Source organism: Symphodus melops, assembly GCF_947650265.1.
Source record: "Symphodus melops genome assembly, chromosome: 19".
Taxonomy (NCBI): Eukaryota; Metazoa; Chordata; class Actinopteri; order Labriformes; family Labridae; genus Symphodus; species Symphodus melops.
The window spans coordinates 8,265,789-8,287,559 of record NC_136709.1 but is presented as its reverse complement, the minus strand read 5'-3'; the positions used below and the strand labels follow the sequence as shown (position 1 = coordinate 8,287,559).

At 41.8% G+C, this 21,771-nt stretch overlaps 1 protein-coding gene across 4 annotated transcripts in view; it reads left to right on the top strand.

Annotated features, from left to right (window-relative positions):
• ralgapa2 (Ral GTPase activating protein catalytic subunit alpha 2) overlaps positions 1 to 21,771 on the top strand; it is an 89,462-nt gene that overhangs the window by 7,931 nt on the left and 59,760 nt on the right. For all 4 annotated transcript variants that reach the window (XM_079370439.1, XM_079370436.1, XM_079370437.1 and 1 more), the window contains exons 2-3: positions 12,284 to 12,394; positions 12,771 to 12,820. In XM_079370439.1, coding sequence (XP_079226565.1) covers positions 12,284 to 12,394; positions 12,771 to 12,820 — 161 coding nt within the window. The remainder of the gene's footprint in view (positions 1 to 12,283; positions 12,395 to 12,770; positions 12,821 to 21,771) is intronic.

Genomic DNA, 21,771 nt, shown 5'->3' with positions numbered 1-21,771 from the left:
ATGCGCCACTAACATAATAAAATCACAATCTTTCCAGATCGTCAGAAAATTGAAAATGTCAAAGTTGTAAGTTGTTTAGGTAAGAGGCCCAGCAAAATTCAAAATCTGGCACTTTGTGTCAAACAAACCAAAAAGGATGTGTCTTTTTTTTTTTCTAGTGCTAAGTTCTGACTCCATTCTCCCTCTTTCTGCCATTCAACCCGTCCACACTCATCTCTCAGGGTGAAGCGTAGATAAGCCCTGGTGCTGGTAGTGACACGCGAGCAGAGTAGAAACATGGTTTAGGACAACAAAGAGCAGAAATGACGCCCATGCACCGCCGAAATAAAACGAGGGAAAAGGAATTTCGTAAATTCCATAAATAAACTACTGTTTTATGTTCCCTTCTTTTTGAGGGACAGGAGGTTGACTTTGGAGGACGGGCGCCCCTCCAATTAAATGGTAGGGGACATACAGCTTTTTAAACCAAAAGCACAAAGTCTGAGGTCACATTTTGCTCTATCGTTGAATATTGTTTGCCTCCGTTGTTACACCTCCAAAATCTAGAATCATGAAACGCGGGACGTGATGGAAAACTGTCCATCGTGCCAGTAGGTGGTTTGCCTTGATGAGTTGAGAGTGACGTGAGAGCTGCGTCTCAGACATGAGAAAGATGTCAATCTTGTGAAACATCATCAGTGATGTACCGGAGACGGATCGACCAGCCAAACATTGAGTCAAGTCAAATCAAGTTTATGTTGTCTATTAAAATTAGTCAGGGATTTAAATTATCAGAAGGGTAAGAAACAACCAGTCTAATGATTACAAATCAACAAAAAGGTGAGAGACAACCATTCTCATAAATAAAGTAGGTCATGGACTTGGACCCATAGGATAAGATTCAAGGACTCATAAGGAAAGGGTGAGGATCACATGAGAATGAGTCAGGGACTCCCAAGAATCATGGGACACATCATCAGTAGAGCACCTTTGAATCACGGGGTGTTTCGGTCTTCTAACACTTGACACCCTCATCTACAGGGTGATCAGACCTGAGCTTGTGTCCCATGTCCAATCATGGGAATTGTCCACTTGTTTAAATGGTGCAGCTCATCATGGGACTATGCGAGGCAGGGGACGTCCTCTTCCCTGAGTCAAACTTAAAGCGGACCGTGTAGACTGACCTTGTAGACTGGCAAATATAACCCATGCGTTGACAAAGATTAGAATTAAAGGGTTCTTCGAGGAGGAAGAGTGAAAGTTGCCAGTTTCACAGCTCTACAGAGCTAAGCTGCTGAGATAAGCCCCTCTCTCTGTGTAGACCCATAGGCCACAATCTGCTGCACAGCTAGACACCCACTCTAAGTTGAGAGGCATTCACACAGCATATGGCGCACAGGCATAATGAAATTAGATGCACCGACGTGTTATGATTACAGGAAAGCTCCTTTCATAGTGATTCGAATGCCAAAATAATTGTGCTTCTTGGAGTTGTAAAAAGCTCTTCCATCAAAGATGGATCATAAGACTTAAGATGTATCCTTGCTGTAGCACCACTGAGCTTCCCATTAGAGCTGGTCAACGTAATTGACGACATAAATTCGACATTAATTATTTGCGTCGGCGAGTAGTCCCACACGTCAGAAGAGTGGTCAGTTTTAAACACTATAGTTTAAAACTGAAGAAGAAGAATTCACACAACAACAATGGCGGTGGCATGCAATAACAGCAGAGAACAAAATCCCGCACACATTCTTCAAAAGTGTGGGAGTGTTTTTTTACTCTTAACCCTTCTAGGGATGTGGAAGTTTGCAGACTATCCAAAATTGATCTGGCGAACCACACGAGTTTGACGATGAACAAACATTTGAAAAGAAAACACCCGGGAGCTGTGTGTCAGGATGGCAGTTAAACATATTGTTGTGCTGAATAGAATATAACAGAATAGATCCATTCATTACTTATACAGCTACTTAGACGTAATAATATTGAAAACATAAAAGTTTTACTGTATGGTTCCTGTAATTTGCAAAGCATTTAAAGGCACTTTAGTGTGACCAGTGTGAATGCTTTCTGGCCACTCCATTCTAACATGCAAAGTTGCATGCTATGATTTCAGAAACAAAGTACACAATTACATTCAATCAGTATTATTAATATAGTATGAACGTATGGGGTCTTGGTCTTGGGGCACTCTAGTCTCAGGTACATCTTGGTCTCTGTTACTGGACTGCTCATAAAAAAACTTAAAGCATAAATGACCTTTTTTGTAAGTAGGCCTCACCAGCTCATAGTGAACAATGAAGCCAAGAGATGCACTCAGCAAACTGTTCTTTGTTGAGCTTGTATTTAATTTTTGCTTTTATACTGAGTGTATTTCATTTGCTGTTTGGATTTTAAAACGGACATCTTCTTGATCCAAAGTTACGACGGTAACTGAACTACGACAGAACAAACTAAAACAATGTGAGTTGCACTATTTAAATGTAAATAACAACACTGAAACCGGTTTCTTTGGTCGTGGGAAAGCTCAAAATTGTGACTGCAATTCAAATTATATTCTTTGTACAGTGCAGGCTTTTAGCTATACGCTCAACCAATCTATAAGAGATGAAGCAATAATAAAAGAGAAAAGTGACTTGGCACCATTTGGCCCTTTGATAAGGAACATCAATTTGAACATCAAGTGCTCAATTATAGTCGATATCTGCAGACCGGCCCATCTTGGAGAACATCAACAGAATTCAAAACAGCCGTGTGTGTGTGTGTGTGTGTGTGTGTGTGTGTGTGTGTGTGTGTGTGTGTGTGTGTGTGTGTGTGTGTGTGTGTGTGTGTGTGTGTGTGTGTGTGTGTGTGTGTGTGTGTGTGTGTGTGTGTGTGTGTGTGTGTGTGTGTGTGTGTGTGTGTGTGTGTGTGTGTGTGTGTGTGTGTGTTAGGGCTGGGCGATATGGACCAAAATATATATCTCGATTTTTTTTTGCTGAACCACGATATTCGATATATATCTCGATATTTTCTTCTGTTAAAAAATATAAACAATATGAGTTTTAAGTCAAGTCAACATAGCCCAAATGTCAAGTCACAGACATTTTTATTCACAGTCAGCTGCACAATAATGAAATAATACAGAATAAATGACCTGTTTGTGAAATACAAATTACTATAAAATAAATTACTCCTTCAAATAAAATACATCATAAATGTTTTCTGTATAGCTATGCAAATAATGTAAACAGAGCAGACAGAATAAAATAACTCCTTGCTCTCAAAAAATAATTTTCCACACAGGTACTGATTTCTTTCTTAATTTGGGCGCAGCCCTGTACATATATCTTTGCATCTTCATATAAAACTCTCCAGTGTGATCTTGTGGGAAATAGCTGGTTTGGAGACAGGCACTCTTCATTTCCCACTCCTCCATAAAATGTACCGTCAAACTCATATACGGCTCGCAGGTCCTGCTAGACCACATGTCGGTGGTCAGCGCAAAGTGAGACACGTTAGCTAGCCGGACGGAAAGGGTCTCTCTGACTTCAGTGTACATTTTCGGCAAAAGTTCTCTTGCAAAGTATCTGCGACTGGGCAACTGGTACCTTGGGTCCATGGCTTTTAGTAGCCGTTTAAAGCCGTCTTGTTCCACCGTTGCAACGGGGACCATGTCCTTAGCAATATGGTAGGCTACTGCCCTGGTTATCTCGCCCCACTTTTCACCTTTCATAAGGCACAGCACGAGTTATTGCTGCTCATCCGATATTTTAAACCCGAACCATCTCCAAATTATAGAGCCGGTGCTTTTCTTTTTACTGACCAACTCCTCTTCGGTTGCGTTACTCTCGTCTCTGTCTGCCTCCATGATGTCTTGTTGTTGTGAGGGAGCGGGGGCGGGGTTTAGTGTCACTTAGAGGGACAGAGCGGGAGAGAGGCGGGGCGGGGTTAAGAGAGACGGATGGAAAAAGGCATACTGGCGACTCTACGGATGAAACTTTTAATGTTACGTGAATTATATCGATATTACGATATAGTCCTACTCTATATCGCGTGAATAAATATATCGATATTTATTAAAAACTCGATATATCGCCCAGCTCTAGTGTGTGTGTGTGTGTGTGTGTGTGTGTGTGTGTGTCAGCCTGTGACGTATTGCACACTAACACTGTTAGCTGCATCATGTGAATGACCTGCCCTCCTTGTATTAGTAAATGTATGGTTAAACTAATGTCACTACCTTTTCGTCCAGCAGTGGTTAGGACAGCAGCGTCTGCAGCTGATCAGCTCCATAGCATTCTGTTTGGACTTCTCTATGGCTAAAGAAAAGATTCTAACATTATTCAATTCAATTTAGAGTTGAATTGTCAATAATGTACATTTAAGAAGGGGGGAAGACATAAATTCATTCTAGTTTAGGATTTAAATGCGGTATGTGCTGCTTCATCTCTGTGGAAAAAGGCAAGATAAGAATATAAGTCCATTTCTTTGTACTGCAGTCTCTCCTTATTTCTTAATGATAGTAATCGATTTAAAGGCAACATTTTAAAGGCAGTTTGAGACCGTCAGTGTGCTGTCTCCCTTTAAGCACATGTCCAAACAATTCCCAACAGAGAACATTTCTTAGCTAGTTCTGCAGTCTTTTATATGTCCTCATTGTTCTTTTTTTGTTTGCCAACCATCACTAAGCGAGGGAAGCACCATATATTGTTTAGTCCTCAGCTTCTACATAGCTGCCTATCGCCCCCCCCCCCCCCCCCCCCCCTCACGTTTCTTCCTCTATGTGTTGGTACCCTCCAGGCATCCCTCTTTTGGGACCCTTAAAGGCTCCTCTGTGTCTTATCTGAGCATACTGCCAAATAAACGTATCAGTCTTTTCTCTCTTCTCATCTCCTTTCTGGCAAGAATCGAGTGCACCTGCAGTGTTAGCCAGCACAGCCGAATGCAAATGAGCCTGTCGCTGATCAAAGGCCTGATTAGACGGCTTTTGCGTGTGAGATGGCATATTAATGACTTGGCTTCAGGCAGTATAAACGCATACATTGTCTCTTTCTAAAGAGGTAAAAGTGGTTTAACACAACCTTTGGTGTCAGTACTTACGGTGCATGTGTTGTGTGCTGATGAAGTTTGAACAGGAAGCTGTGCACATTGTCTCCAGAAGTTTGAATGTGCAAATATACCATAGGCTTTTCACTAAGTCGATGACCTTCACCCATTGGCTAACAAGCCCTGTGTGCACACTGTCAAGCTGCTCCCTGTATGTTTGCTGGACAAACCCAGTTTAACATAATTTCATCAGGAAAAACAAAAAACAGAAAAGTTATTAATTAATGTTTTTAACATCAGAACTATGCTGCTCTGTCAACCAGAGGGCTGGTTTCCTCTTTTCTATCATTACATTATGTAAAGTTGTTATGTACCAAGGCATGTAATAGGGTTATATAATACTGTGTGGGACTGGACTAGCGGTGAAATGAATCACACTTGACCCGTGATCCCCCCCCCCCCCCAAAACGTGGTTCGGGTGGCATGTGATCAGCGGATCGATTAAAAATGTCTCAGCATGTTGTGAAATCAGTGTGCTGTCCCTCTATCGCTGTGCAGAGATAATCTGCTCTTTATAGAAAAGAAATGCAGTCTTTGAAAATGTTTTTTCGGAAGCTTTTGATGAGAAACGGCTGATCAGGTGTTGACGTTGGTTGTGTATGGTGACTATGTACGTTCAGTGTAACTGCTTGTTATGGTCTGCAGTCAACTTGGCCAACAGGATCTGTTAGAGAGAACTGTGTTTAGTCCTTCCTGTTTGCTCCCTGTTTGCTTTGCCTAACGTGTGCTTTAGGTGCTTCAGGTGTGCTAAATAACCTGTGTGATGATCCCCATTGTCAACACTAACAGCAAAAGATAAGATAAGAAAAGAAAAGATTTACTGCAACATTGTTATTCACAGAGACATTGAAGTGTTTTTGTTTGTTTGTTTTATGTCGATGATGGGGAGTAACAAATAACAGGAGTGGACTGAGATAATAGTTCAGGCCAGGAGTTTGACTTCAACCCAGCTCACCCTGACCACATGAACCATTGATTGTATAGGCTCCAGTTGTACATTTCACATTCAGTCACTACAACAGTGTAAGTATGACAAAGACGTTTATTTACTTGTCTATGTTTGCTCTGTTGCACTCATTATTGATATGATTACATTCCTCCACAGAGAGACTTGAGTTACTTACGGCCCGTTTTGTCCACTGTTAGCCAGTCTTCTTAGCTAGCTATGCAGGGTCGTGTAGACGAAGCTGCCTCCTTACAGAAGAGCATTTCACTTATTTTGAAGCATTTCATTCTCATTCTCCCCCCCTATCTGCCCAACCTTTCTTTTTCTTGTGACTAATCCATTTCGCCTGCTGATTATGTTGCTTTGCAAGCGACTCTGACATCATTTTCTGATGTCAGATACATCATCTGTTATTTAAACGATGCAACAAGACTGTTGTAGCGTAAAAGAGAGTCCAGGATTATCTAATTCTTATACTTGGGGATCTACTGTAGTGTATTTATTTCTGAGGAAATTCCGGATGTGATTCATTATAAATATTAAAGGAAGAATGTGTGACGTATAATAGAAGAGAAATCAAGTGTTTCTTGTAAAATTCTCCTTCAGTCTTGACTGTCTACAATGAGTGCAAAGTGCGAGTCCACCAGACTGGGTTGTTGTTGTTTCTGTGTTATAGACAAGAAAGGTATATCACAAATGACTTCTTTTTTTTCTTTCAGCATTATAAAAACCAGTCCGGTCCATGACAAAATTTCTGATCTGATCTGTCGCCGACTAGTTCATTGAACTTTTTCACCCTTGGCACACAAAATCTCAGGCCAACGCCTCAGCCATGTGAGGACAAAGGAAATATCAGAATTGTGTTCTGTTGGCCAGACGTTTTCCATTACTCTGTTCGCACATTATTATTTTTCTAGCCGGTTGTCTCACATTGAGTTGGAACTTCTGCCCTTCCCTGACAATTAAAAGGAACTGTATCCCGATGAAGAATAATGTCATCAACCCAAACCTGTCAGGGCTGGTGTGTTTGGCATGCGTTTATTAATTCCACTAGGGAAGGTGATTGTTTGTGCAGTTTATAGTTAATAATAAGTTCAGTTAAGTTACCTTAAGTTGATAATAAGGCTGACTTATTAACCCCTTGCAAATAGGCTGCTTACTGTGCTGTAGGCAGCTTATGAGCAAAAGCTGAGCATTTAGCTCGGATAAGTACGTATTATTACTAGGAGAGCATTTTGGACAACAATTGACCCTTGGTTTTTGTTTAGTTAATGAACCTGGCTGTGTTTCCCAGATCCCTTCTCTTTCCCTTCCATCAGTTCTGTAGCTAGCTCTCTTTTCCCAGGATCGCTCATTTCTGTGTGAATCCCACAATTTAATCTTTGCTTTCACTTTGCTTCCTTAAACAAGGGGCTTCTACAGACAAGACAGCTATCAGCTCATTCAGCTCGAGTCACCAGCGTTACACACTAGTCTACCACCACAGCAGTCCTGTATGATCACAACTGTCTTTTCATTTTCTCACTGGTTGTGACGCGGGAGTCTCGCAGTAGGAGGGGTGTCAGCTGGAGGACAAAGTTATCCTAGTGGGTTCAGAGGATACAGTGTCACCCCCTGCGTTCCCAGGAGCCGAAGAACAGGTTCTGCCCCTTCATGTTCGCATGCTGTTACCTGAGAAGTCAGAAGAGGCCATTGAGTGAAGGGTCTCGCTGGATAATGCTCTTCAAAATGCTTTTCAACCAAACCCGAACACAAAGTCAGTCCTAAACACACAGCAAGGAAAATACCCGAACTTGGTCCAGAGAAAGTTACTGGCCCAGTTTGTTTGTAATAAACAGTTCATACTAAATGTTCGAATCCTTGCTTTCTGTAAGTTATCCTATTATAACTGTAATTGCTTTTGTTTCACTAGCATAGCTTCCTCTGGGACATTTAAAGTAGTAACCAAAGGAGCCCATATATCAACCCGGTCTTGTGTAAGTTACATCAAACATCCTGTGTAAAGTTCAGGTGTTTATTCATTTTGACCCACACGCTGACATATTTCATCCACACTGGATAGAAATCTTTTATGACAGATCGACCATTGAATGTAAGATTTTGACTCTCTTTGTCTTTTACTACTGGGAGGCCCATCACTGTCTTGTTAGCCTTTTCCATGAAGGTTAGAGTCCACCAGAGACTCTAACTCCCTGTCAGAAAGGTCTGATTTTATTTATTTATTTGTTTGTTTCCCCCCCTTAAGACCCTCTCCTTCTGTCCGTCATGCTCCAGCGGCTGCTTGGCGAGCTTGATGGGGATCAGTGAGTCTGAAGGCTGCAGTGTAAGATGATGGCCCTGTGAGCAGTGTGTGCAGCATGACATTGAGGCCCTGTTTACACGGAGACAGTAAAATGAAACAGTTGAGTATCAGATTGGCCTTTCGTTCACACGGCGTCGGTGTTTCACGGGGGTGAAAACGCAAGCTTTTGAATTCGACCTCCAGAGTGGAGCGACACGAATACGGGGGCGTATCGCAGCCATGTGAACGAACCGGAGCGAACTCTCTGGCTGCGATGACCTCACCACACCTCCCCCCATACATGGACATGCGCCATAGATTTAGGTAGCCTGCCGCGAAACCGCTTTTTGCACGGCCTATTTAAAAAAAACACGGCCTTGAAATTATTGCACGGCTTGACCGAGGCCGTGCAAATATCTACATTTAATAGACAACGGACTGCAGGGTTTAGCTCCACCTTTTCGGGTCAGCGCCACATTCGAATATGCTGACAGATGATTGATTTATCAAGGTCTAGGGATCTATTATTACTGGATGACACATGTAATATTATGAATTAATTTGTTGTTTGTTTTTTAAAGAAAGTGCAGATAGAAGTAGTGGGCCAACTACAAAGGGGTTAGACAGCATGAACCAAGTGAGTTGCAGTCAAATGACAAAGGGGTGTGTCAGGGCAGGGGCTGTACAGTAAATCAATATTATCAAACGGGAAAACTAAAATGTGAAAACTAAAATGTGTAACAAAGCATCTTATTGAACAGAATGCACCATTTAGAGACTTCAGTTTTCTTCAAAACCAGTGTGTTAGGGAGCACATAACCTCCGAGCAGCCGCGCCACTGTGAGTGACACTGAAAAAAATTTGCACCCCCTGTATTTTTTTTTGCACCCCCTGTTTTCCCATTTCTGCCTAAATCACTGACATACGCAGTAGTCGAGAACATGGCAGCGGATTTGCTTGTGCTATGTGCTTCAGCAGCTATTCGCATTGTATAAACAGAACCTTGATATGATACATTGTGTATGTCGCCGCCGAAAGAGCATCGAACACTTGCGGCAAATTGTTCAACCTTTACCCAAGTGCAGGGCGACCATACGCAGCATTTGGGTAAGACTTGGGAGAACTAGCCGCTAAAGAGGATGTTGTGGAGAAAGTGGTTGTACTGGTGAGTGTCGCGTTGTAAAGTTCCACTGCCCACTAATGGCCGGGCGTGAGAATTACATCGTTTTCACTCAGGCAAGATTGCCATGTAGACGGTCTGTACTTTGAATCCGGAGTGGAGTCATTTCGATGCGTTTCTGTCACAGCGTCTCCGTGTAAACGGGTCCTTAAACCACCACCCACCCTCCTTCAAGTCCTCACACAATAATCTGAACCATACAACGGCCGACACTTGTAGCTCCCTCAGAACGTTCTTTCGATCTGAAAGACAATTCTGTGAACTGGAAAATGTGCAAGATAATATGTTAGCCATAAGTACTTTGTCGCTAAAAACTCTGCACAGTTTCACCTTTTTACTTGATCTTCCCCTAATTTATCTTCATTATCTTTGCTTTGATCTCAGGGTAAATAAGTCATCGAAGTATTTGTCACATACTTCATCATTCCAGCACTCCCTGTGAGCTGGAGCGCCTCTGGGAGTCTTCCAATTTGCCATGTGGCGGTAGGAAAAAAAAATTAGCAACAGAAGGTGAATCTTAATTGCTGTCATTGTGCCAGAGCTCCTCCTGGCCTAGATTTGATTATTCAGACCAGGCCTATCTCATTAGCACAGAACTAGAAGTGTGTCAAATGAAAGCACATTAAATGAAGACTTTGCCAGTTTTTTAGTGTTTGTACATGTACCACCAAATCCCCTTAATAATTATTGCTGCTACATGCCATGACAAACAGTGAGCCTCAGCACATTACTTCTTACCCAAATGACCACAAAAGATAAGAAAGTCATGCAGGCTCAGAACAGTAACTAGCACAACTAACTTCATGAAAATTCTCCAGTAAACATTCATCAACATATTGTAGAGCAGTCTGAAGCGCAGTGTGGAGTTATTTCTGCACTACTGTTAAACAGGGATAGGGAATAGGGCATTTTGACACGTTTATTAAAAAAATAGAACATTACGTCAAATTGACAGTGTACACACGTGTCCTCATGTACGTGATGTTCCAATCATCAGGCCTCTCAGAGTTTTTTTTTTCTTTTTTCTGAAATGACAAAAATAGTATTAGTAAAACAGCGTAATTAACATTAAATGAATACACCGGAATACACTTATACAGGTATCCTAAAAATTAAGCAGCTAACGTTAGCTTAATGAACTTTTCCTGCTTGTCGAGCTGGATAACGAGTAAACACGAGCAACCGGAGAGACTAACGTTACTCACCCTGCTCTCGAGCTCCCCTCCTCATCATTGATGACTTCAACATGTTTACCTGTGCTGTTTCCTCACCGTGGTGCTCCCGTGCTACGCCATACCGCTTCTGCAAAGCTTGGAACTAACACACTTTTATTGCTTTGCGAAGTGCTCCCCCACTTAGGTTGAACTGTTCTCTTCGCCGCTGTCCCGTTTAATATCCAAGATACAAGCTCTGCTCTCTCACACTGTCGCTTCACAACACTGTGCAACAGTTCCTCGTCTACGTCACCACAGCCTGCGACGTAGGGAGTGGCGCATTAATCGCCGGACGCAAGGAATCAACAATAAAATAATTGCCAACACTTTTATTCATCGATTTTTATCGTTCGTCGTTGTTGCGGCTCTAGTTCAGAAGCATATTGGTTCAGTCGAGATTTATTTTTCCACAGATGTTTTAAATCCTGCTTCCCTCGGTCTTCAGCCGGGTAAAGAAAGGCTGACTGTACATTTAAGAGTAATCATCTTTCCAATCATCACAACATCAACAGGTAAAGGATGCCAAGACGTCTTAACAGATTGTGAACTAATCAGAATGGATAACAAAGTTGTGTCTCAGCTTCAGTGTGACGAGCCTTAGTGCCATTCATTTTTGACACAAAGGTAACTGAAGCTCTTTTGACAAAGGGGAGCTCCGCTGTCTGCTGCATGTGTACTTTTAAACTGAAATCCACAACAGCGTAATATTTGTTGTCCGCGTGAGGGATTTAGCACACCGTTGGAGCGTCGCTAAAGCAATAGAGGTCTGACATGTAAACAGACAAGCTTCACAAACAAACATGAGACACACACACTACTTTCCCTACTGCCTCCTCCGCTGTTTACAGAGATGCAGTTTGGTCTCTGCTCGTATATTGACTTCGCCCCACCATTCTGCACTGTGCGTTGTTCATTAAGGACTGGGTGTGATCGTCCTGCCTCAAAGTGAAAATGTAAAAGTGGGCTTGTCGTGTCTTACATATCAAAAACAAACAGCACGACACTGTACATGCTCTCTAACTCTACATGCAGCTGCACGTGCAGTCTACATAGCCAATGAGTCAATGAGCACTGATGGATGGATTAATGGGATACTTTTCTTGTAGTTTGGCCATGAAAAATTAGATGCTTTTTTGTTCGTTTTGCACCGGCATGCCTAATCCTTTGATGGGACTGCTGCACATGCTTCCATTGTGTGAGAGCAATGTAAACGATTTATTCGGCAGCCCTATCAGCTGTGGTCCAGGAGGAAGAATGCAAGACGAGCAATCTGACATAAAGTCAAACAGATGCAAACGTATATAAGAGATCTGTCCTGCAGTGAAGGTCAACATGGTCACTTCTAAATTGAACAGACAGCCATGTAGCAGCTTTAAGGGATATTGATGCTTAATAAGCCTTTATGTAATCATTTATTGATTATTTCAGAGAGTGCTTTTTAACTGTTTTGCAATGACTCATTTCCAGTATATGTGATTTCAAAAGATATTTCTACATGCTCTGATCCAGATTGGATCCACATCCCAACAGCGAGCACTTGTTGCTGTCTTCATGCATGCGACTTATTTTTGTCTCCTTTTCCCTCCCTGCAGATGTCATCGACAAGAGTGAAGTGAAGGTGTTCTTTGAAAGCAACTGCTCTCAGATTTATTTTATCTTCTATGAAAGTTTCATTACACTGGAAAGCAACTTAAAACAAAAAGGTGAGTACTAAAGTGTTTTCACGTTTGTTTACCGCACACTCTCAACTCGTCTGTCATCCTTTCAGGATCAATAATTAACCCTCTCCCTTGCTCTTTCTGGAAAGTGTTACTTCTTGGGCTTTTTATTACCCTCCGGCCCCACACACAGCGTAAACTCACAGAGAGGACATTTCTAGACATGCTTGTTATTGTGAACTGTGTTCAAAAGTACGTGGGGCAGGGTATTAATTCCCACAGGGAGTCTGCTATCCTGGTGACACACATTTCTATTAATAAGTGCTCAACAAATGGCCTGTATGAGTATTACATTATTGATGAGGCTAATGCAATATAACCTCTGTTATATGTTTCAAACCTTACCTTCCTTGTCTTTCAGGGAACAAATCTCAAAGGGAGGAGCTGGACTCTATCCTCTTTATTTTTGAAGTAAGTTGTTTGTGTGGTGGTGATGATGTTGATGTCTTTTATCTGATGGTGCCTTCAGCCTGAATCGAACAGTTTACTGCTAAACTCTGGGCTGGGTACATTGTTTCCACGGTGTCACTCTATAACTCTGACTGTATTTCCTGGTTTGAATCATTTTTGCAGATCATTCATCTGATATTGTGCAGATGGAAAAAAAGTGCATGTGACCTTATTTTATAATGACCTAGGTGTGTATGCAAATCAGAGAGGACATACTGTGTGTGTGTGTGTGTGTGTGTGTGTGTGTGTGTGTGTGTGTGCGTGCGTGCGTGCGTGTGTGCGTGTGAGGTGTTATTGGCTTCGTGGTCCCTCCCTCTGTTTTTCTGAACACTGATGTTTCACAGGTTAAAGTCCCTTACCTTCTTTTCCCACCTGACTGCACAGGCAGCTCCAGTTTCCAATACAAACAGCCAGATCTCTGGTTACATTTGCTCAGGGCAGGGCTTCTCTTTGTACACTTGGTCTTGTCCTAGTTTTTCCAAACACCTGCACGCACCGTATGGAGGTAAATGATAAATGGTAAACAGGCTTCTTCTGACTACTTAAAGTGCTTATACACTGCAGGTCACACCTACCCATTCACAGCCAATCACACACAGATGGCTTAGTAAAGTGTCCATCATTATCCACAAATCCATTCATACACAGTCACATGCCGCAGACGGAGCATTTTGGGGTTAGCTGCTTTTCCCAGTTACACATGGGATATGACATGCAGCAGGTGGGGATCGAACCCGCAACCTTACGATTCTACCGCTCAACCGCAGCCACCCAATTGCTACCCACCCAATACTTTGGAATTATGCAAAATGACATAAGCATGAGTCCAGATAAGCAGACAGCACATTTAGACTTGTTTCTAATGGTATCAAGTAAAGTTTTTTTCTGTCTAAGTGGGACTCATAGTTTTTTTTATTAAAGCGTCTAAGTGCATTAATGTTTATTATTAATGTGTCTAAGTGCACGCATTATGTTCATGGCCTGCTATGACACTCAGCTCAGGCTTTGTAAAGTTAAAACGATGACTGTTACTTTGCAGTATGAAAGATTACGTAATCATTTCGTTAAAGGAGCATTATATATATTAATTTTGATCCCTAGCTTACAAAATTGGTACTGCAGTCCATATTAAACACATTAAAGACAAAAACAGCTGTCTAATGAGGCACACTCCTCCCTGGAGTCACTGTGCACGCAGGTTGCTTGCTATGTCCTGGACACGGAAGCTTCAGTGTTTAACAGTGTTTTAACCAGCTCACCTGAGTCATCTCTTCAAAAGCATCGAGCTTCAAAGAAAAATGATGAGACTGTTTAGGTTGGGCAGAATAAGTTATATCTCAACCAACTCCTTTGCCTGCTTGTCCTTGTACGCTGAAAGGTGTCCAAAAAGGCCGTGCGGGGTTTGACGTTAAACCGCCTACTTCTCTGGTCAAAACTAAAACACTCTATTTCACACCATGATCGCAACTCAGAAGGAGAACATATTGGCAACTGTGTTGTTGACAAACATAGCATGTTCTTTTAATGCGTGATCATATAGTATGGTCATTTAATGATCGGATTCAGCAGATATATTACACATTGCACCTATCATTACATTTCTCTCAGTTTAACGACCATCTCGATCCCCCTCCAGTTCTCTCCACTCTTCACCGACATACTTTCCCTGTCCATCCAAATACACCCAGTCATCTAACCTGTGAATAAAGCCTGGATTTATGCCTCCTACATATTTATGGAGTCATCTTTTCAAAAAGAACTAACATTGAAAGCAGCTTAACCCTCATTTGTCCCCTTTTAGCCCCCGTCTGTGACGTCGTGTGCTCTTGCCCGTGCACTGAGAAGATAAGCTCACTTTGAGCGCTGTGTACAGGACAGATAGTTTGATCCTGAGCCCTTCTCCTCTGTGCGAACATTACCTGATGCACTGTTAGATTATTCATGCTCCATCATTTCTGTTGAAGAATATGATATAATTAGATAAAGTAAAAACCTACACTATTAATATTGATCATGGTATCGTTGAGGCTGTATTAGGTAACACACTGAAATTTGTCAAAGCGGGATAAGCGTTATAAATGAAGTGTATTTATTGTTTAATGTGTAGAATAGACTGAGTGGAGAACAGGCATGACGAGCGTCTCCTGTTTGTGTGTGTCATGTGACATTGCTATGTTGGCATTACATTTCTGTCATGATAAGGTGTGCGACCCCTTTTTTTTCTACTGGCTAGCTGTAGGGGGAGTATGAGTCCGGATGCTTAGCCTGCTTCAGTTGTTTAAGTCTAGAGGAGGAGATCTTTTTCCCTCCCCCTCAACTCTGCTGGCGCACCCCACCCCCCACCGCCACCAGCCGTCATCGCCATCCCCATCCCCTTCCAACATCTCTTTGTGTCTGCTGCCATGAAAGGCTTTCACCGTGCTGCATACGACTGTGCACCAGAACTGGCAGAGAGAGAGAGAGGCCTTATCTCTATGAGAAGGCAACGTTTATTGTTACCTTCTTTCACTTTTTGACTTTTTAGTGTTATCGTAGAAAAACTGTTTGTTTTCTTCATTAGAATTTCAGGTTTCATTGTCTCATTGATTTTGAAATGTGAAAAGATGTGCATTGCATAACAACTCAACCGTCCATATTTTGACACACCTAAATCATCTCTGTTACCGCTAATTGTTTTCAGAAGTTGAATAACAAGTTCATGAAGACCTGTGGGTAAATCCGGGTGTGACAAGTGACTGTTAACTGAGTACACGTGTTTATAAAACTGCCAGTTAGCCACTTCCCTGTTTCTTTGTCTCATATAGACAACAAACAAATTCAGCATCAAAGACAGAAACAACAGTAGGAAACACTTGACAAGGTAGTCTGTATTCTTAACACACTGAAAACGTTGAGCAGGTGTAAATCTTCCTGCCTGAAACTGAAGCTTAGGTTGCATTTGTAAAAGGAGACGACCACAAGGTGATTCTGAAGCCCTTTTCACATACGCACTCCTGGAGGTGGACGGCCCCTGAAATCCTCCTGATCTGGTTGTTCACGCGTGACACTTAGACCTTTTCACATTGCACCTCCAAATCTGATTTTTAGCTCATCCAGATTGTATGTGGTTTGATTTGTTTTTTTGTTTTTTTTATTTGTTTTTTTTGCCAGTTTGAGCACAAAAAGCCACATAAGATCCGATTTTTCCAAATCTGATTCAAACCACTTGAGGAGGTGGTTTCAAATCTGATTCTTACAGATCTGACTCAGTCTGAACGTCGCATTCGCTTCGATGTGTCTTCTGCGTCACTCGCAACACGACACCATCGACAATGACGTCGGCCCAGCGGGCCGGAAGTTAACTTCGGTAAATGTAAGAGAACAGCGAGGATAAAAACAAACAGTAAAACAAGCATTCAAAAATAATCACACTTCTCTGTTACCCATTTTTCTGGGCGTTACCTGTTACCATAGAAACCAATGTGGATCAGACCACGTCAATATGGACGGGCAGATCGGATCTGTTCACTTTGTAATGTGAACAGTCAGTCGGATCGGATCAGATTTGGGGAAAAATCCGATTTGGGCTACAGTGTGAACAAAGCCTTACAGATGGACATGATCCCTGTTAAACAGAAGGGGGGGCAGGGGGTCTCCTGTGGCGAGAAATGAAGTAAAAAGAATGATGCACGAAGAAACAGTCTGCGATAAAGCACTCTAATGAGAATATTATTATTATATTAAAAAAAAATACTTAAAATACTACAGCAGTTTGATTATGTGCATGGAGATTGCAACAGTCTTGTGCTTACAGCCTATGGTGGTCATTCATAGAAAGCATGGAATAAACATCACAACCCCCTCCCACCCCCGTGAGGTGAATTCTCCTGATGATATCGGACTACATGCGTAAAAAATACCACGGGGCTGGCAGGAGAAACTTCAGATCAAGTTTGAATATGGCTGTTTGTGTTCACACATGCTGCTCATCCCAAAAATGTAACACGTTTTTTTCGGAGTGAGAAGAAGGCTCAAGAGCGCTATCGGGCTCTGGTACATAGGTGGGTGTCATGTCGCGCACACAAAAGTGAAAATGGAAGAGCAGCAAATAATCTCCTGAGTGGAAGAAAATGTGTCATGAAGCAGATTCAAAAGGAATACATGTTCTGTTATATGTCACAATGATGAAGCTTTGTTTAGTAAAACGAGTACAACGGTGACATTTGAGCGTTGACAAAGCATTCATACCACCAATCAGCATGCTGTGAAGAGGCTTCACTGTAACAGGAGCTGGCAGGCCTGTGACAGGCAGCGAAGTCCTGGTGGGCAGCGTGTGCAAGAGAACTTCGACGTGCCGTTAGTGTGAAGAACCAGCCAAAGCCGATTTGTTCCTAAGTAGTCAAATCTGTGTTCAGACTTCAACCCTTTGAAGGATTTATAGACTAATGCAATGAACTTATTTGTGCTCTTCAGTATTGGAGTTCCCCTATAATTTAGTGTTTCTATTGAGGTTTGTATCTAAAAGTGCTTTGAGACAATAACCCTGTGTGTCAAATCATGCTGCTGTTTGCACAACTTGCAAGAAAATGTCACGTCTCGATTTGAAAAAGGTACTGAGACAGACGCGTCGAATGAAGGTTAGCTGTACTTCTAGAAATGAAACCCCAATGAGACCGCTGTTTGTAGTAGAAAACTTGTTTTTCTTTTTTGTGTCACAAGACCAGCTCGGGCTTCTCAGGCCTGAAGCGACCCTGGTTTGTTTAAACTCCCGAGTGACTGTAAATGACCTCTCGGTGTCTGTCAGCAATTTGATCCTGGTGCCACCACTGAGGTTGTGGGACAGGTTATGGGAAGACATTTAAAGCTCACAGGGAAGTCTGTGCACAGCTTCTTTCCCTGCCAGGATATGACCTTATGATGACCTGTTGTCCCTCATCCGGACCTGAATCAGCATTTTGAATTCCTCTTGGCATCCATTTAGATCTACATTAAGACTTCACCCTCTTCATTACCTTATATGGGATAATTCATGAGTCATCATTAAACCTATTTAACATCATTTCTGATGGACTGTTGTACGAACGCTGTTGTATATTTTTTTTAAATGCAGGATTTGCATTCAATGTATGTTAGAGTTGTAAATAGTCTGAATGAATCTCGGAGGATTGCTCCCCGCCCTGTCTGTGGCACATCTTATAGAAACCATTTGAATATGTAAGAAATGTAACTTATGGACACTTTAAACTTGTATTGACATGCTGTTTAACCTTTGATTATTATTAAAAAAAATTTAATTGTGACATGGCTATTACTGAATAATATTCAAGGAAATCCCAAAACTGTCCTTGAGGAGCTCCTACAGCTTGGTTGAAAGGCTGTAAACAAAAAGGTGGCTGTTCAGTGGCTCTTGGATTCATGGGAAAGGAGTTTTGATTGCTCTGCTGCTGCCACCAACTGGTGACAGAGGAGAATGAAAATGTCTGGGTTTTTTTTTTTTAATTATTATTATTAGTCTTCAATAAAAGTTAAAATGGGCTTTTGGCATTTAGTAATTTATTTGAGAGTTTATTAGATATGTTATGTCTGCTTAAATTGACCAAGGGCTTTCCTAACAAATAATGAGACCAAGCTAAGAAATTTGCTTAGCATGTAAATCAGCTCTCTGTTTAGACTTACCCTTTATGTATATTAAACAAAACAGGTGTGCAGTGATGTTTAGTCTTACTGGGTATTTGATGCCTCGACTCTACAGTGACTGTAGAGTTGAGGTCTTATTTTCACTGACAACGACTCAGTGTAATGGTTATTTTAGGCTGATGTTTTTTTCCGGACAAAGTTGGATGAGACAGCTGAAGGGAGAGAAGGAAATGTTTGAAGGAGACAGTAGGGGATGACACGTAGCAAAGGATTTGGATCCGGGGTTCGATGCGACAGGGACTCGAGCCTCTGTAAAGGGGGTACTCGGCATGACCTTCTAAGCTATCGGCGCTCCCATTAAGGACATTTAAACTTTATGATGTTATGTTATTTCCTTCCCAACATGATCAAATCGGGCCTTTCATGTTATGGTTTGCCTGAGGTTTGTGAAGTGATTGACACATTTTCTGATCAGGACATGTCTGTCTGGGTCATAGTTTTAGAAGGTTAGTGCTTTATCTTCAGTGTCTTTGTTTCCCTCTAGAGATTACGTGGTCCACAGATGGTATTTTAATCTCTTTATCAAAAACCTAAACACTATGTAGATGACTCCAATACTGCATGTCTGTTGCTGCTGTCAAAAAGCCCTTGCAAGACCACCTCTTGGGGAAGTGTATTCTGTGGCATGATCAGGGCCTGCGACTGGAAACCTAAGTACGGATCATGTAAATGTGTTAAGGCTGTCGTTGCACCACAGTAATGCCCCAATCTTTATGCTGGAGTATGACTGCAGATTAGAGTAACTCCACCAACCCCTCAGTCCATGTATTCGCTTCGTATCAGCCAGTAAATTCCTCATTGTTGCCACCGCCATTCTCGCTCCACAGGGGGTCTTTCTGAGCTAGCTTCTCCATCTCATTCACACTCTCCCCATCCTGGTGCTCTGTAAGAAGAGAGAAAGACAGTGTTATTGTGTCTGCTCTCTCACACACACACACACACTTACATGCATTGAAAGGCTTATGCTGGACAACCCGCTGTGCTTACCCCTAGCATAATGCGTCTGCTGCCCCAAGGAGACTGAGTGTGAAAGAGTTCAGTACAGAGCCTGTAGGGAGACGTTCTAATCCCACGTGGGATCAAAAGCAAGGTGCAGCCAACGCTTGTACACGCAAATCATTACGTCTGTGGATCAGAGCGAAATTGAACGGCACAGATAGTCATCCAGTGCCCCCTCAAAGTGATGTATGTCTTTCAGTATCTCTTCTGTCACTGATAATAACGGGGATTTACTCTCAGAGGATGAGGATGGAAAGTTGAAGAAAGAGGATGACAAGGGAAGGAGGAAGTTGTTGACAAACTGAGACACTCAAAAGATGAGATGACTTCTGGGCCACCATAGCTCTCAGCATAATGTGGTGAATTAGTTTACAATAAGAGTAATTAGACGCCTTCTTTCAGACCTCTTCTGTTCCTAACAGATCTTTTTTTAAATTTTACTTTATGCAATTCTGTAATGCTCTTTAGTCTCTGAAGTTTACTGTCATTATCATCATCATGATATCATCATTTCTAAAGGTGTGAATTGTTTGTGTGGTGCTCTGTAACACCGGCCTCTCTGTTTTCACACTTTAAGGCAGATGTGTATCATGCTGCCCAGAGTTAGAGTGGATCAGAGTCTCACACGTGAAGCAGTAAAGGGCAGGCTTGACCTCTACATTGCAATCATGAAGTTTTATTGGGTCAGTGATTATGTTTTGATGAAGAGTGAGCCATCGGGGCATCATTTGCTAACTGCACTGACTATTAACTAATCATGTACACACACACACACACACACACACACACACACACACACACACACACACACACACACACACACACACACACACACACACACACACACACACACACACACACACACACACACACACTGCTGCCCTCAGCCTTATTTTCATCTCTCCAGAGGGACCCAGTTAACCTGTCGCTGCATTTGAGAATAATGATAGGCTGCTGAAAGGTTAGGGAGCTCTAATTGAGTTGTAAAGTGATTGTTGGGGAGGTGATGACATTTCCCATGTCAAAGGGCTCTGCAGACATGCGAGGCCAAATAAAGGGTAATGTATATGGCGTATCAAAACAAAGTCAGCTTTTGTTTTCCTTCTGTTTTATTCTAGGATCCCATTAAGAGAAAACGTCTTCAACCAACAATCATGTCCAGCATTTCTTAATGAATGTATTATTTATTCTTAAATCCTTCATTGGCCTTCTAAATCATTAACATACAGTTGCACATGTCAGTGACGAGTAAGTTAACAGAGCAATGGTTATTCTATGACATGTCTTGTCCATAATATAAATCTTATTGATTAACAGATCATTAGATGCTTTTTTTTAAATGTTCTTTATTTACAAGATTTAGAAGACTTTCAAATGAAACTCCTTAGTAAACCGCACAGCTGGTTGCTACTTAGTTTCTTGCTGTGCTAACTGTTAAAGAAATAGACCCTTTTCTGATCTTAAAATGGCAACTGCATTCCGAATTCAAAACAATGGAGAGAGCCATCGGTGGATTCACACCTGCAATGCCATGTCACGATTACGGAAGCTTCAGTGTTTAGCCAGCTCTCAGTCTGTCTTCAAACGTCTCTGTTGTAACGTCTCTCCTTTAGTTTGAGCGAGTTTCTGGTTGTGGAAGTTCTTATAAGAAAAGCAGAGGCATTTCAGGTCTGTAGATATAGATTATATCTGAACCAGTTCGCTTGCTCACTTCCTTCACTGTGAGACGTGTTGGTTTGCCATGATATCTGACAAACCGTGTCTGAAGCAACCGTGTGCAGGTGCATTAAATACACACCTTCTGTGGTCAAAACAGATACATGAAAAAAAATGAAACTTAAAGGGTGGACATGCTGGCTGCTGCATTGTTGTCATTGTTGTATGGCTGCAGCCTGGAGAGCTCTCAGCTTATGCCTTAGCTACGTTCCATTTCTGCAGATAGGGTCAAAAATACAAAATCACAAGTTATTTCCAAAACAGTCTGCGAATCTGTTTGTCACATACACATTTGAATTTGTTAATATTTTCATGTAGTATATAGTATACTAATTACCATTTTCAGGAAACCTTTGATTTAACAATATCATCTTTTTTTGTACAATCAGATTATGTTAGGGATCTTTCTTAAGCAGTATGTAATTTACAAATTTAACACATTTTTAGCTGCAGGACCACAATAATTAGGGCCCCAAGCACTGACCAATGCGAAGACCCTATTGTAATCCAAATTATTATTT